The sequence below is a fragment of the Oratosquilla oratoria genome, chromosome 4, assembly GCF_046742065.1.
Source record: "Oratosquilla oratoria isolate Oo_2021 chromosome 4, ASM4674206v1, whole genome shotgun sequence".
NCBI lineage: Eukaryota > Metazoa > Arthropoda > Malacostraca > Stomatopoda > Squillidae > Oratosquilla > Oratosquilla oratoria.
In genome coordinates, this window is record NC_134780.1 from 79,740,447 (window position 1) to 79,754,141 (window position 13,695).

Genomic DNA, 13,695 nt, shown 5'->3' on the forward strand with positions numbered 1-13,695 from the left:
TCTCCTTTCCCGTGTAGCCCCTGTTCACCTAGCAGCGAGTAGGTACGGGACGTTAGTCAAGGAGTTGTGACCTTGCTGTCCCGGTGTGTGGTGTGTGAGTGGTCTCAGACCTACCCAGAGATCGGCTAATAAGGAGCTCTGAGCTCACTGCCGTAGGGTGGTGTCTGGCTGTCTCGACAGAGACTGCAGCAGATCCGAGGTGAATACACATGCATACACAAGTACACACACATGCATACACAAGTACACACACATGCATACACAAGTACATACACATGCATACACACACCCATGGGCACGCCCATGGGCACACCCATGTACACACCCATGTACACACCCATGGGCACACCCATGGGCACGTGCATACACATGGACACATGCTTACACATAGACACGTGCATACACACACATACATGCATACGCACACGTACATGCATACACGCACACATACACGCACACATGCACGCATACATACACGCACGCACACACGCACGCACACATGCACACATGCACACACACACGCATACACACACGCACACGCACACACACACGCACACACACACGCACACATACACGCACATTACACGCACACATACACGCACACATACACGCACACACACACGCACACACACACGCACACACACACGCACACACACACGCACACACACACGCACACACACATACACGCATACCTAAACACGTACATACACGCACACATACAGTAGTCATCCTCGTCCTTTGGAAGAATGACGTAGCGCTCTACTCCTCAGGTGACGTGGGAGGACGGAAGCGGCGCCACCGTCTTCAAGAGCCAGTACAAGGAGAAGGTCATTCGGGAGGATGACTACGATGAGAACTTCGTGCACGCCTTCAACGCCTACACGCCCGCAGGTACGGACTTGAACTTCGAGTGGCCCTCTGAGCAACTTCCCCGCCCTTCTTTGAGTGCCCAGTGTGGGTAATCAAAGGATTACAAAGGCGGAGCATGCCGAGAGGAGACCTTTTGGTCCATATATAGGTCGGATGCGAAAAAAATCATAATAATGAATAAATAAAAACTATAATGTAAATAATAAAATGCATAGATACATAGGTATAGTTAAATAATAAGCAAACAGGTAAATAGTAAATAATAAATTGACATAACTAATAATAAATGAGAAGCAAATAATAATGAATAGGCAAATGATAAAAAACAAATATGAAATATAGTCATCACAGCATCTTGCTTAGGTGTTTATCTAAATGATTCTTAAAGCTTCGAACTGAACTACATTGCACTGCCTCTGCAGGGTGTTTATTCCATTCATTAACTACACTGTTGGCGAAGTTGTTTCTACCCACTTCCAAATTAAATCTATTTCCAAATTAAATCTTGGGTAGTTCCTATCCAACACGAGGCTGTTTAAGTTTGGTGGTTTTAGTTGTTCCTGTGGACTGGCTTACCAGAGGTTCTCTCCATGTTAACAATCTCGTGACGTCTAAGCAAGTTGTATGCGGTCTCTGTTGTAGGGAGTGACGTCCCTACGGCCCGAAGTCGCACAGGATGTTTTATGGTTGAAGGTTACAGTAATTTTCATTCGTAGAAGAATGTTGGTCGCTTGTAACTTCTATTCATTCCCCATTCTGCTGTCCTGCCTTTGTGGTTCCAAATTCTTCGGAGCAGTATTGTCCACTAGGATGGAAATGCTTGTTATTTCCGACGAAATACTACTTAACACCGAAGCAATGAATTTTTTGATGGATGGCACGGCATATAACCACTTCTATCCAATTATCTAATTGTATCATTTATTTATTTATCTATTTATTTTCAATCTATACGGAAAGAGGTTTGTGAAGACCAAGGACAAATTCAGGATGCAGCTTCATTGTGTTCATAGATCCCAGACGTTTATTCGATACTTGTATCTTTATAATTTCTACATATAATGTTGTAGTTTTAATTTCTATATTAGGATTTACTAGTTTGTTTATTAAACTTGTTTGTTGATATGTATCTATTAGATTGATTGATTTATTTGATATATATTCATTAAGCTATTTATGATTTACATTCTTTCGCCATTTAGGCGATGCTATGTCTGAAAAGGGTTATGGCGTGGTCTACGTCAACTACGCTCGCGTGGAGGACTTCGACAAACTGGAGGAGCTCGGCGTCAACGTCACCGGCACCGTCGTCATCGCCCGCTATGGCAAGATCTTCAGAGGCAACAAGGTGAGAGGACTTGGAGGAACATCTATTGCCTCGAGTTTCAAGGAGAACCTGGTGACTTCGCTGTGTTGGTAGAAGGACGACCTCGGGACAGGCCCGATCTGTCTCGCCCATTGCTGAGGGTGCTACCCTGTAGGGTGGCCTTCGGTTCACAGAGTATTAGATCTAGACTAAGATCTGTAGGTCTTTGGTGGGTGGGGGGGTTAATTAATTTGTGTGCTAAAACTAGATTTTCTGCCAAGTACCTTCACTTACTATACTTCGACTGAGTGTCACCCTCCGTCTGTCTGTCCCTTCAGGTTCAGCATGCCCAGGAGCGAGGGGCCAAGGGCATCATCATCTACAGTGACCCTCAGGACGTGGCCCTCGAGGGCGAGGGCCCGGAGGAAGTGTACCCCAACACCTTCTGGCTGCCCGGAACGGGCATTCAGCGCGGAGGAACCTATTTGGGCGATGGAGACCCTCTTACTCCTGGATGGCCTTCGACAGGTAGTGCCTCGTGTCTGTCCGTATCTCTCTGTACCCATATCTATGTCTGTTTCTCCGTATCCATTTGTTTCTGTCTCTCTCTATTCACGTTAAGTGTGTCTGTCTTTGGGCTCATGTCTGTCTCTCTCTGTGTCTGTCTCTCTGTGTCTGTTTATTTGGTTATATGAATCCTACGGGCCGCGTGTCTCCTGCAAGAAAGATCAGATGTAATAGATTGACGAGTTCTCACTACCTATTTTTTTTTTTTTTTTCAGACGAGGCCTACAGACTGAAGGAGGAGGAGGCCGACCTTGCCACGATTCCAACCCAACCCATCGGGTATGAAGATGCCAGGATCATCATGGAGTACGTAGGACAAATTTGGAAACTTTCTTGTACTATGGGGTCTCCAACAACTTGATCATATAGTTTGGCCATAGTCAGAGTAAACAAAGTTCATTTGTACATTATCCCTTCTCATCCTTCTTCTTCATCCTTCTCCCTCCTCACCCGTTCTCCCTCCTCACCCGTTCTCCCTCCTCACCCGTTCTCCCTCCTCACCCGTTCTCCCTCCTCACCCGTTCTCCCTCCTCACCCGTTCTCCCTCCTCACCCGTTCTCCCTCCTCACCCGTTCTCCCTCCTCACCCGTTCTCCCTCCTCACCCGTTCTCCCTCCTCACCCGTTCTCCCTCCTCACCCGTTCTCCCTCCTCACCCGTTCTCCCTCCTCAACATTCTCCTTCCTAACTCTTGTCTTTCCTCAACATTCTCCTTCCTCACTCTTGTCTTTCCTCAACATTCTCCTTCCTCACCCTTGTCTTTCCTCAACATTCTCCTTCCTCACCCTTGTCTTTCCTCAACATTCTCCTTCCTCACCCTTGTCTTTCCTCAACATTCTCCTTCCTCATCTTTATTTTTATCCTCCTCCTCCTCCTCCTCCTCCTTCTCCTCCTTCTCCTTCCCTCCTCCAGGAAGCTCGGCGGCATGGCGCCTCCCGAGGGCTGGGTCGGTGGCATGGAGGGCATCAAGTACAACCTGGGGCCGGCGTTCCTGCCTGAGTTCATCGACTTCACCCTCAAGCTATCGACGCACAACTACCTTCTCCAGCTACCCAACTACAACGTCATCGGCACCATTAAGGGAGCTGTTGAGCCGGGTAGGTGAAGAGACCTGGCTTGGTGCTGGTTATAGGCTGGTAGATGATGGTAGATACTGGATGTCGTAGGGTGGTAGATGATCGGGATTATCATGTGGTGGTGGTTGAGGTAGATGATCATAGTTATGAGGTGATGGGTGGAGATAGGGATAGCAGGAGATACAGAGTAGTGATAGATGTTGGTGATGGATAGATAGTAGTGATGGTGTTCATGGTTAAGATAATAGTGATTGTGATTGTGATGGAAACGGTAGTCATAGTGGTGATGTAATTGTTAGTGATAGTGGTGGCGTGGTTGTGGTGATTGTGTTCATGACTGTGTTTATGGTGATACTGATGTTGATCATGGTTGTGGGTGATAACTGTAATGGAAGTAGCGAGGCGATGCTGATGGATCAAGAGTCTTTTGTACAATGTGCAAGGAGGGAGGGAGGAGGGTGGAGGGGAGTGGAATATATGGAAAATGAAATGGGTGGGAGTGATTTCTATGCCTTTTTTCTTTTTGGCTACCCCCCGTGTAAGGCGGGAAAAAGCCTTTGGTATATGTATGTATGTATGTATGCATGCAAGGAGCTTGAAAGCTTACACAGCGAGAGCATTGGCGCGTGAGCTCCTTTAAAATGCCACCATGTCTGTACCCTGTGCTAACCCCAGCTCGACCTCGCCTCCTGCAGATCGTTACGTGTTGATAGGCAACCACCGTGACGCCTGGGGCTACGGAGCCTCCGACCCCTCCAGCGGAACAACGCAGATCCTTGAGACGGCCTCAGTCTTCGGGAAGCTCATGAAGAAAGGTTCATTTTTTTTTTCTTTTCGTTCTCTTTATAATCTTTCGTTTGCGTAAATATTTTTATGTAATCACGTGACGTGTGGCGGCAATTCTAAACCGGACATGCCGCCCACAAAGCTGACAAAATGATAATACAAAGAGGTAAAAAAAAAAGCCCTGAATATTTGACCGTAATCGACGATTTTTGCGTTAGAATCCACAAAAGATGAAATATTTTCCCTTATCCTTCCTGCACTGGGGAGATCGAATACAAAATTTAAAATCTGTTTAATTATTTTGCAATCCAATAGCTAAAATGTCTACATGGAAAAAATGATTGACCCAAAATATTTAACATTTCTGATATCTGTGTGCCCATGCTCAGCAAATGCATCTTTTATTATGTATACCGGTATTCTATGACCACGTTGCACAAATTAGGGTCATAGGCAGTCAGGATGGTGGATATGGGAAGTGGCGATGAGAGGGGGAGGGGAGGGGGAGGGGGAGGGGGAGGGGGCGTCACTGAGAACTTTACTCCGGGGCGGCACTTATTAGGCATGGAAGGACTTTGGTGTTATTGTCTTCATATAAGCTGCATCACCTCTGTTGAGGACTTCATTAGTTCTCTTCTTGGTGCAGGCTGGCGACCGAGAAGGACCATAGTCTTCTGCAGTTGGGGAGCTGAGGAGTACGGACTGATTGGTTCTACAGAATGGGTGGAGGTACGTGAAATGCACGAAGATGATGGTAATATATCTTGCTACTGTTATACTAGTCAACGAAATGGATGGATTCCAATGATTAAGTCGGATTTTGTTCAAGGTTGGATTATTTGGTTTGGAGTCAAAATGTATGGTTGGAAGAAAGATCTATGCAACCATACCGTTTGAGTACAACCCTACCATTGGATCCAAAGGAAAAATAATGAAAATCTAAATTAACAATATTTATATTTACATGTTTAAACAAAGTATAAAACTCGTTCATTGCTAAGAGATGAATTATTCAATGATATGAAATGATCTAAAAATAGAAAGAAATGTAGAATGTATATAGTAGCTTGTTCAATCATAAGGTTGGACTCCAAGCATTCCGTTGACTAGTGTAACCGTATATATTAGATGCTTATATATTCCTTTTCAATTTTCAATGCAAATGACTTTGTATGCAAGATGGCTGCTAGTAGGCGCGTTGATGTCCCCCCCCCAAAAAAAAAAGAAGAAGAAAAAATGGGACTTGGAAACCTATGTAGACCTACTTTACATCTACTTTGTTAACGAAAGACCTTCTTCGGCGCCTCCCTCAGGAGCACGTGGCAAAACTGCAGGAGAGGGCGGTCATGTACGTCAATACAGACACCTGCGCCTCGGGGCCGATGTTCACTTCCAGCGCGTCGCCCTTCCTATGGGATGCCATCATCAAAGTCACCTCAATGGTAAGTTCCTTTCCGAAATCGACTGAAGTATGTGAGGGGTTTCTCTCTAGAATTTTGTTTGATTTATGGTTAACTCGTTACTGTCTCCACCATCACCCAAAGTCCATGATACCCTCGTATAACAGGGTGATAAGGTGCCATCGTGATTCAGTGCCACAATGACCCCCTTACCAGCCTTAGTGTCAGTGTCGTGATGTCCTTAAGGGTGCTACAGTGACTATGTAACTAGCTGTATCCAGTTCCTAATTCTGTAAAATATTTTTTTTTCCTAGTGAGTTTTTGATCGTACCTATACAGATATCTATTTGAGAAACCGGTAGTAACATTAATGTATATAATAATTTTGGCGAAAGCCTTTGTTAATAGGTAATAATGCTTTTGCGATCACCGTGAATTATTTGCAAAAGCAGAATTCACATAGCAATCGCTGATAAATGAACATTATTTACATAATACATTTATAAAGATACATATGTTGCTACAAAAGGAGTGACTTTAACATATACTGATTCAATGAGTGCCACGTACCAAAATCAAGGTCTGTTTTAGGTAATAATGCTTTTGCGATCACCGTGAATTATTTGCAAAAGCTGAATACACGTAGCAATTGCTGATAAATGAACATTATTTACATAATACATTTATAAAGATATATATGTTGCTACAAAAGGAGTGACTTTAACATATCCTGATTCAATGAGTGCCATGTACCAAAGTCAAGGTCTGTTTTAGGTGCCGGGCGTTCGAGGCGGTGCCACTATCTACGACGAATGGAAAGACTCTTACCTCAAGCTGAAGAAAGACGCTAAGGAACCCGTGTAAGTATGAAGGGAACATCACAAAAGAAAGCTGTAAAGGAAAGAATGGGAAAAAACGTATACTAAACTTGTTTAATTTTACTTTGGGTTCTCGCGTTCATTTTTTTTCTTCTCTCTCTCTCCTGTAAATGTTGACGTTTCTCGCTTTAGCCTGAGGACCCTAGGTTATGTTCCTCCCATTAATGTTGACACACTCCTCCACAGCCCCAAAACCCTGGGCTCCGGCAGCGACTACGCCGCCTTCAACGTGTACGCCGGGATCCCGTCCATCGATTACTGGTTCCGCAGGGACAAGGTAAGACAGACAAGCGATGTAGCGTTTTCCCACTTGCAAAGACCTCAATCCCCTTTATAAAGTAAATCAGACGAGAGATCTATATTCTTCGCATACAAATCTAATATCAATTCGGTCTAAACTTTCGAACAGATGTCACCCCTTAGTTGAAACAAGTCTGTTATGTTGATGCAGCCATCCAGTTAGTCACATATAGCGTCGTTTTCAAGGAGTGATGTCACCCTAGTGGGAAAGAGGGTCCTAGACATACCATAAGACTTTAGGAGACCCGAAAACTGTGGGTAATTCAGGAACACCCACAGAATTCAATAAATTTAAACCCCAGGTCTACAGCACCTTTCTTCCCCCTTTCTCATGGTCGCGTCTAGGTCAAATACAACATCTCGACCTACGCCTACTACCACACGGGCTACGAGACCTTCTATATGGTGAGCGAGAACGTGGACAAGGAATTCAAGATCCACCAGGGGTGTGGACGGGTGGCCTCTTTGACCTTGAAGTACTTCGCAGACTCTTTGGTCCTCCCCTACAGCCTTCAGAGGTATCCAGAAGTCATGGCAAAGGCGATCAAGGGCTTGAAGAAGAAGCAGGTTGATCAACTTAACGAGATTTACCCGAATTTCCGTAAGATTGGGATTGTTTTATGTTTTGTTTTAATCAACTTTTTATTTTCTTGTTTATATTTAAGCTATTGGAGAGTCGTTGCAAGATCATGCCATAACCTTTTTTTCTTTTCCTTGAACTACAGCCAAGTTGGGAGAAGCGATTGCAAACTTTTCGTCCAGCGTCGATACGTTCACGGCCAACCTGAAGAACACCATCATGATGGAGTATGTATACATTTGACTGACGGATTCATTGCTAGTGTTACCAAAGTGGTCCCTAACACGTTTTCTACTCCTTTGCCACAAACCTCCTTTTAGTCTGTTTGCCTGTGTGATTCACCTGGACTCGTGATCCAGGTGACTCACACCTTTTGGTCTGTTTGCGTGTATTCACTATGGTCTTTCACTATGGTCTTTGGATCACGTGTTGGACTCGTGATCGACAGCTATTTCCCTCCCGGAAGAGAGCTCAGAGCTCGTATGTCCGATCTATGGGTAATGCTATGACCTTACACACACCCCCAACTCCCCGCCCACGAGAGTCAGAGTAACGACCCGAAGCGCAGCGATACAGAAATAATTTCGGCCCTGGGCAGGATTCGAAGTGGGTACTGCGAGCACCACCGTACTTGGCAGTCCAGTGCTCTACCAACCGCGCCACTGAGTGTGTGTGTGTGTGTGTTCATGCCTGTGTTTGCATGATTTTAATGCGTAGAGCCTGTACTGTTATGCTGTTCAAGCTGTGTATATAGATTTTTTTTAATCATCTACGAAAAGTAACCACTGGCCGAGCGGGTTACTTGCGACAAAGGTCGAAGTGATGGCGGTTCGAACCCTACCACTGGCGAGCTGAACTAAGGGCATGGTTCATTGAATTCCACGCTACAAAGTCCTCTGTAAGGGGCACCACCCTAGACTCCTGATGGGGGGGGGGGTTCGCGACGCTAAACAGAATCTAATCGACAACGAGTACCTGCAATATATGTGGGAAGGTCCGAGGAGTGTTGCCAGCCGATGTGGGGCTGCGGGTTCCTAGTCAGTGAAACTTAAGGCAACAGTTTATATTAAATTGTTTTATCTTTAGAATATATCGCGTTACAAACGTCCCCATAAACCTCGATTTTTTTCCATAGATCCTCTTTTGGGACCTACTTTGTTAACATGTTAATATTAACATATTTTATTGGTAACATCGTTATCATTGACATATCGTTAACCTATAATTATGTTCTCAGCCTTGTGACTGCCATATTGCATGGATTATATTTGCAATATGGCGGTGACTGTAATACGATCATAGATATATTTCCTACAAAATATTGTAAATCCGTCTCTACATCTATTGACAACCATCTCCTCTTGGCTTACAGTCCCTTGAAGGCGCGCAGCATCAACGACCAGATGATGATGCTTGAGCGGATTTTCATAATCCCTGGCGGACTCCCAGGACGAATCACGGCGAGGTAAGCTGTCTAACCACAATAGAGGGCGGGTGGGGGTTATGGAGCATACGGCAGGAGGCGCATATGCGCTACAGAAATCAGGGTATACCACTTCTGGGCTCCTCTTTAAGAAATTTTGACGATTTCTTGCAGGCACGCGGTCTTCGCGCCGAGCCAGTTCGATGGCTACGCCAGTTCGGCCTTCCCAGGGCTCGCAGACCTCATGTACAAGATCGATGATCTTCAGGGCCAGGAGCTGGAGGAGAGGAAGAACGCCCTCAGGAGGCACATCTCAGACTTGACGATCATCGTCCAGCAAGCTGCAAATTACCTCAAAGACTTCGAGTTCATTTGAGGGTCTTGAGAGAGAAAAAAAAAAAAAAAAAAAACTACTTGTTCGTTGCTCCAGAGCTCTTGCTGGATACCCACGGCCCCCAGGTAACAGACAACGGCCTCGGGATTAGTCCGTAAGTCACTCGAGGAAGAACTGTTGAGTTATCGCCAAAGGAAACTTAATGTATATATGTACACACGGAGTAGTATATGTACATTGTACACATGGGGGGAACGAAATGCACATTCCGAAGTGCGGATGTATATATGGGGGTAATAAATGCGCACAGATGTACACACAAACCTAAGGTGGAAACAAAGGGTCGTTGTCGGAGGTACTGTAAGTAAATGTTTACGAAAATTGGATAAGGAAAACAGTCGAGAAATGAGATTTTGGAGTTTGAACTTGCATAGCGTTTGTCGTTTGGTACTTGCTTGCACCAATTGTTACTTAGATTACTTTAATATCTCGCTTCTTCTTACCGTATATCCTCCCACCCCACTTCAAGACTCTATTTTTGCTTTCGGATACTTATAGATGATGTTTTAGCATTATTTAAAGACTCTTAAGACTTCCTTGAGCCAGTCATTGGTTGATGCCCCTCTTCTCCGGCCCAAAACTCTTGACAACTTTAGTCTTTCACCAACACTTTCGTGTCTTGCCGCCAACCCTCTCATGTTTCCCGCCAATTTACGACCACATGGATCCAGATACAACGCTGACGTAGACCCAGCCATAGATATAGAGCCAGCCTAAGATATAGAACCAGACATATGCCCAGCCTAAGCCAGAGAACTGTCATACACCCAGACATAAAGCAGACATTAGCATGGACACTGTCATAGACGTAGACACCGATATAGACGCAGACATACGTACAGACAGACAGACAGACAGACAGACGTACATATTTGGAACCCTTACAGATACACATGAACATTCCGTATCCACGCGTTTCACAATCTTTCCCCTAATCAATAACCACTCGCCAATAGTGACCTATCACCATCATCCTCTGACTATCACTTGCCCAATCCTTCCTGCTCTCAATCGCCTAATCGCAAACGCTGTCGACACCCGTCGCGATTTGTTGCCATGTCACCCCACGGAGACCTACTCTCCGATCTCACGCGTTTTACCGCGCGCTACGCTGCAGAAGTCAGACGTCCAGGATTTATCGCGCTAATTTGTTTTCATTAGTGATTTAATGCAGTAGCAATGGTAAAGGTACTTTTATTACAATTATAATAATCATTGTTAATTCTATTTTTCTATTACCGCTGTAAAACCTAAACCCATCAATCCACAACCACGGGTATAAAGTTTCCAAAGAGGCAACTCTGCTCATCGTCTTTTCAGAGTTGAGACTGATCTAAGATCTGTATAACTTTAAAATTTCATCAGATGTTAAAGTATAGCGATTTCAATAGGACTTTGTATTTTATTTCATCATTAAGTCATTGTAGGAAAAGTATTTAAACGGTATTTGCAATTCTTGTATTGTATTTTGAAGTTTTGGGAAGGACTAGCGTGCAGAACGACAAATATGACCGTTGATAAAATTACTTGAATTGTATTAACCGGATTCTGATTGTCCCAATTATGAACAGGTATTAGAGTTGTACTTGTCGATAAAAATTAGTACTAAACATGGAGGAAGGATTCTCGCATAGTTGTTGTAGTTTGACTGCCAAAGTTTAGAAAGTAGATATAGTGGATCTTCGTTATAGACGATTTGGAACAACATTCTAGTACATCTTTGAAACTAGAAAGCACTTAGAGTGCTGACTACCGCCAACACTAGCCACCAAAATTTATAGATTTTTTTTTAGTTTATAGACTATGCCATATAAACACACGACACGGCCAGTTTTTCTTGAGAGAAATAATTTATTACAAATCCCATTTTTTTTTTCTCCAAGTTTTGGTCATTTGTTTCCTGGACATTTGATCAATTCGGAAATAATTGCTTTAATCGATTATGATTTTTTATCTGTGCTGGAAAAGGCGGCTTGCAATTGACTTTAAGTTAGCATCAGAAAGTTTCGTTTTGATTCGAACTTGAGATATGTTGGCGCGATCAAAACAACCCAGCGTGGTTGGCGGAGGTAATGAACACAAATAATTTTTCATTTAGGTTGTTAACTTGTTTTAGTTAGCTCTTGACTTCTATAGAAATATGTTGCTTTTTTCGTCTTAATAGACAGTTGCTCTAGTGGGTTTTTTTTTCATTTGTTCTTTGACACGCTTGTGTATATTTTGTTGAAATTGCTTTGTTAAATATTACATTGTACTAGACAGAGTTAGGATGTAGCATGTCAAGAGGTTGTGATGTTAAATGTGTAAACATAATTCCTGTTTTAATCTTGTACTTTAACATAAAATAAAACAGACAAATTTAATTGTCGTGTCCATGTCCTCAGTTGTATATATTTTGTCGTAGATATGAAACTCAAAACTGTAGTTTCCACAATTCATAGAAATACAAACGTTACCTTAGTCGCAGCTAGGCGACTCTCGCTGGCAGCTCCTTTCTTTACATAGAAGAAATAAATAAAAGATGATTTTCACGTGTAATTTTACGTCGTGTACGTGTATGTGTGTACGTATGTGTGTGTACGTGTACATGTGTGTGTACGTGTACATGTGTGTGTACGTGTACATGTGTGTGTACGTGTACATGTGTGTGTACGTGTACATTGTGTGTACGTGTGTGTGTGTGTGTGTGCATGTGTATATGTGCACATTGTGTGTGTGTAATTCACCTTGGTCTTTGGATCACGTGTTGGACTCGTGATCGACAGCTATTTTCCTTCCGGAAGAGAGCTCAGAGCTCGTATGACCAATCTGTGGGTAATGCTGTGACCTTACACGCGCACACACACCCAACTCCCCGCCCACGAGAGTTGGAGTAACGACTCGAAGCGCAGCGATACTGAAATTATTTTCAGCCCCTGGGCAGGATTCGAACCCGGACCATCGTAGTGACAGTCTGGGACTCTACCAACCGCGCCACAGTCGTGTGTGTACGTGTGTGTGTGTACATGTGTGTGTGTGTGTGTACATGTGTGTACGTGTGTGTACGTGTGTATGTGTACATGTGTACATTTGTATACGTGTGTGTGTGTGTGTGTGCGCGCGCGCGTGTGTGTGGTGTGTGTGCGCGTGTGTGTGGTGTGTGTTCGCACGCACGCACGCGTGCATATACAGAATTATGCACCTGGTTGAACATCACTGAAAATCTTGCTAGTTTGGGACAGATTCATCTTATCGTCTGACAGGACCAGCTGTCTAATTTCCACCAGCTGGCCAAGTTCCACGCTCGTGATAGTGGAAAAAGAGGCGGTGTGTGTGTCCCACACGTGCAATATTGGCATTTGAGGAATATGAAGTCTCGATTATTAAGACCTCTTCTGACCAACAGTAACACGATGCTTATTAGTCTGTTCTCATACACAAACAAACACCTGCATACATGCATACGTATATTAATATATGCATACCTGGATTCGTACGTAGACATGTGCATCCAAATGCATAACGTATATGCATGCATGTACATATGCTTGTATGTACACAAAACTTAATCTAACGAGACTTGGCAAGACGTCCCCCAAAACATGTACAAATTTTCCCACGAGGAAAACTGCTTTTGTTCTTGTCTAACAGGAGGAAAGTGGGGAACCTTGCCACGTAGAAGAAACTGGATGTCTTGAGAGCTGGAGTCCTCGTCCTGAGAGTCCCTGTTGTAATGATGCAAAAAAACAAACAAAAACAAAAAACGATTCTTACACTGCCAAAGTTGCACCTGTTTTTATATACTCAATATTAATATCTGAGCAGCTTTGGCAGTGTAAAAAAAAAAAAAAAAAACGTAAAAAAAAGTAATTCCTATCTTTTTTTTTTCATCACTACCCTGTAGACGTGACCACAAGGAAGTTTCTCTTGTACCCTGTATTTATGTACTGCTGTTCTTTAACCTATTGGAGAAGACCACTTTTCAACACTGAATTCGTGGCCCAGCTTGGTGTTTCAAGGACCCCAAGCTGAGAATAATTGCCGTAGAACAGTAGTGTTACTTCATCTTCTATTGCTTAGTTGCCAGGTTTTCTCACTGTAGCTTAGTATAGTAAACACAAACAACCTCGTTAGGGCC

General features: G+C 43.7%; 1 protein-coding gene across 1 annotated transcript in view; it reads left to right on the top strand.

Annotated features, from left to right (window-relative positions):
• LOC143024944 (N-acetylated-alpha-linked acidic dipeptidase 2-like) overlaps window positions 1-11,941 on the top strand; it is a 50,895-nt gene extending 38,954 nt beyond the window's left edge. The window contains exons 5-18 of the mRNA XM_076184454.1: window positions 771-891; window positions 2,073-2,218; window positions 2,515-2,704; window positions 2,959-3,049; window positions 3,654-3,838; window positions 4,513-4,632; window positions 5,250-5,332; window positions 5,917-6,045; window positions 6,778-6,863; window positions 7,068-7,158; window positions 7,527-7,782; window positions 7,907-7,988; window positions 9,134-9,226; window positions 9,359-11,941. Coding sequence (XP_076040569.1) covers window positions 771-891; window positions 2,073-2,218; window positions 2,515-2,704; window positions 2,959-3,049; window positions 3,654-3,838; window positions 4,513-4,632; window positions 5,250-5,332; window positions 5,917-6,045; window positions 6,778-6,863; window positions 7,068-7,158; window positions 7,527-7,782; window positions 7,907-7,988; window positions 9,134-9,226; window positions 9,359-9,560 — 1,875 coding nt within the window. The 3' untranslated portion in view covers window positions 9,561-11,941. The remainder of the gene's footprint in view (window positions 1-770; window positions 892-2,072; window positions 2,219-2,514; window positions 2,705-2,958; window positions 3,050-3,653; window positions 3,839-4,512; window positions 4,633-5,249; window positions 5,333-5,916; window positions 6,046-6,777; window positions 6,864-7,067; window positions 7,159-7,526; window positions 7,783-7,906; window positions 7,989-9,133; window positions 9,227-9,358) is intronic.
• The last annotated feature ends 1,754 nt before the right edge of the window (window positions 11,942-13,695 follow it).